The sequence below is a fragment of the Limulus polyphemus genome, unplaced genomic scaffold (genome assembly GCF_000517525.1).
Source record: "Limulus polyphemus unplaced genomic scaffold, Limulus_polyphemus-2.1.2 Scaffold12419, whole genome shotgun sequence".
Lineage (NCBI taxonomy): Eukaryota > Metazoa > Arthropoda > Merostomata > Xiphosura > Limulidae > Limulus > Limulus polyphemus.
The window spans coordinates 4,269-8,011 of NW_013678029.1; the positions used below are offsets into that span (position 1 = coordinate 4,269).

General features: G+C 31.2%; 1 protein-coding gene across 1 annotated transcript in view; it reads right to left on the reverse strand.

The window, feature by feature from the left end:
- Positions 1 to 3,743, reverse strand: part of LOC111083959 — a gene marked incomplete at its 5' end in the record, with an annotated part of 6,346 nt that overhangs the window by 1,330 nt on the left and 1,273 nt on the right. Inside the window, 3 exons of the mRNA XM_022380717.1 lie at positions 8 to 81; positions 425 to 468; positions 3,210 to 3,384. Of these exons, the coding sequence (XP_022236425.1) occupies positions 8 to 81; positions 425 to 468; positions 3,210 to 3,384 (293 nt within the window). The remainder of the gene's footprint in view (positions 1 to 7; positions 82 to 424; positions 469 to 3,209; positions 3,385 to 3,743) is intronic.

Below are 3,743 nucleotides of genomic sequence, written 5' to 3' on the forward strand. Positions count from 1 at the left end.
AATGCACATCAAAATGATCTTCAGTTTCACTTTCATAACTGGATGCTTTTGGAGCTATCCAGTAAAGATTTGATTGTGCACCTAAAAATAAAAAAAATACCAAATTAATAAGTTGACTTATATTCTCCTGTGATTGTTTGAAGAAACACAATATATATTCTTCTGACACTGTTTGAAGAAACACAGTATATATTCCTACGTCACAATGTTAAAGTGTACAAACAAAGATGTACAGTATTGTTAACATTATATAACGTTAAACATCAACATGAAGATCTTTAGCAAAGTTTTAACAAATAAATACATAAACTTATACACACTATTAAAAAATACAACTAAAAGCCATTTTATTTTGACAATTGTCAAAATTCAGATTTTTTAAATTCTGATAATGACATCTGAACAAACCTTGCATCATACTTACCATGACATTTGCTTATTCTTCCTACCGAAGCCATTTGATTCTTCCTATAAATAATTAAAGAATGAAAGAAACAAAATATACTCAATATAAAGTAAATAATATTATATATATATATATAATACTAAATAATACTTATAAAAATACTAATTTTTTTATATTAGCTTAAGCTTCATGCTAATACCGAAGAAATATTTTCATAGCTTCCTATTCAATTGCCCCCAGTGGCACAGCGGCATGTCTGCGGACTTACAACGCTAGAAACCGGGTTTCGATACACGTGATGGGCAGAGCACAGATAGACCATTGTGTAGCTTTGTGCTTAACTTCAAATAAACAAAGCTATATAAATTAAAATATAAAACTGGTGGTATTATAAAGAGCTTCAACTTTGAAAAAAAAACATGGACTGATGAAAAATACGTTTCTCAACATTGTTTGTTGATTACGATTTCGTATTATATCCTTCCCAAGATACGAGGCTATTAAAATAAATAGGATGTTTGACCCAAGAAATTTTTCAGCTCTCAAGAAAAAAAATATTTGTATTAAATAAATATAAAGTAAGTAACAGGACATAATCTTACATCCCAAGGATAGCTGCGGAAGAAAGAAAAAGGCACTTTTTAGAAAACAAAACTACGCAAAGGCAGCAAATTAAAAGCAATTTATAAATCTATGGTTTCAGATAAGAAGCATCGCAGATATCGAAATTACAAAAACAGACGTAAAAATCAGTACTTCAATACACGAAATCGTATAGAAACAAAGCTAAAACTGAACTACCATTCAATATATTGATTATTGATCAGTGATAAGTAGGCAAAAAACTCTGCAAATCACAATACTAACTGAAATAATGCAACCTTTCTAGTTACTGAAATCGCAGCACTGAAAATATTTCCTAAGAACCATTGTATTTCTCAAAGTTCACTAACGGATTATCAGACAGTGTTTCAGAAATTAGAACGCTAAAATTCGGAGGCTGATCCATGTGGGTGGCAGCACAAGTAGCCCATTGTGCATTTTGCTCTCAGACAAACTAAAACTTTGCATTCAGCAAACATAAGCGTCACATAATGTGACGGATTTACTATTATATATTTACTTTAATATCGATGCATGTTTAAATTAAATTTATATTCAGAAATGTACATAACTTACACTGCTAAACCTGTATTGCGAAATTCTCGCCTATTCTCTAAAGTTGTAGAAGATTCTCGAGTGTAAGAATCAACATATAGTGTGTACGTAAACGCTTAATGTAACTTTATATCGTTACGCTATGTAGCGTTTGTACTGTTGTGTTACTGAAATTTCGAGCAGCTCTCCACACGCCTATAAATATAACCAACGCGACGCGCCTAAAAACAGCATCTATTATTGGTTTGCTATAGTTGGTGCGCTATAAACTTCGGAAGCTATAACTGTGATTGCTATAGCGCTTATTAATCGGGCCACTTCAGATATTTGACTAGAAACATTTATAAATTTCGAACATTGCAAACCATTTAACTTCAGTGGATTCACATCGGACATTAGTACATTTAAGAAGATATTATATAACTTCAGCGGTAAAATACTCAAGCTCGATCTGTAATCGACGTGTGATCAGCGAGAACTACAGAGCTAGCTAGCTCCCTATTAAGTGAATTGTACCTACGTCAACTCGAAATTAACTCGCTCATCGTGAACTCTCGATAAGATAAAGTTCCAGACTAGAAAGTGTGTGTGTGCATATATATATATATATATATAATTGTTTGTAATAACTATTTGTAATAACTGTTATTGTAAATTGTGTTGCTGTTTGTGTATTAAAACATGTTTGTATTAAAAAAGAAAACTATGTATTAATCTTGTTGGCAAATATCATAAATTGGATACATATCGGCATTTATTTAAGTGCTAAATTTAAATTATCATTTAGCTCGGTTTCAGACCATTCGAAATTGTAATACGTAACAATAACAATATATTTAATGTTTACCTGACAAAGTATTACATCAGAAAATGTTTACTTAACAAAAACCCATACATCTGAACCCTTATTAAACAGAATCCTATCTAACACAGTATTTACTGGACATAAAAACACACAAAATAAAAAACGATTAGTGAACAAAAGTATGAGGTACCTAATTTTCGTTAAACAAACGCCTCATGCAACAAATTTACTGAATTGTGTAAACGAATGTTTATTTAATAAAGAAGAGGAATATAAAACATAATATTGTTGAATAAAATCACCTCATTACACAATGTCAACTGTACAAAAAAGTCATCACCTAACACCTTTGCTGAGCAAAGGAACAGAAGATACTTACAAACTTAAGCATCAAATACCACAGTGTTTACTAACCAAGATAGCATATAACTTAAGATTTACTGATCAAAAAAACCACAAAACTCGGTACTTAATAAACATAGGAAATATGTGACTAAATGTTCATGAAAAAACGAGTCATGTAATGTAATATTACTTAGAAGCGGGACATAAGATTCGGTGTCTATTAAAGAAAACAAAAGCCTCAGACCAGGAAATGTTTTACAGAACGAAAGCATCTCATACCTCAATGTTTACCGAACGTTATTCAGTGTACAGTAAATTTAAGTTAATTACCAACTACTTAGAGACCAAACCTAATCGACTTCAATGTTATCTAAATAAAAGTACAGGAAAACCATCTGCTTGCATAAATATTTAACACACGTGAACGTAATTATTACATAACTAAATCAAATAATTCAATAAACTTTAATATCCGTACGGAATCATAGCACCTACTGTTTTTCCAAAGCTGTCCAGTTGATCTGGAAGTCCATTCTTGGCAAACAGATCTTCTTTGAGCTGGCTGAAGACTGACAGCAAGTAAAATATCGATGACAGTCTGTAAAATCATGGCATAAATGCTGACCTAATGTAGTTTCATCAGTTGGACAGTTGAGTTTCTCTTCTTTAGCTGAAACAGTAAGATATCTCTGGAACAAATTTTTTTTGGCTTCTTAAATTTAATCGTTTTTGCGGTATATGTATAATTTTGAAAAACAAAGAACAAAAGTCCAATTTCAATAACTTGTAAAATAAATATTAGGTCGTCAAGAAATTAATGTCGCATTTTTTTAGATGAAAAACCCGACCGATTAACTTGTATATCAAAACAAATCATTTATTAAGTGAAATAATCTCCATTCTTATTGATGATGCTTTTCCATCTTACAATCAGGTTGTTAATGCCCTGATTAAAGAAATCATTGACTTTGAGGCAATAAACATTTCGATGTCCTCTTTAACACCTTCCACATTTGCATACATTTTCCC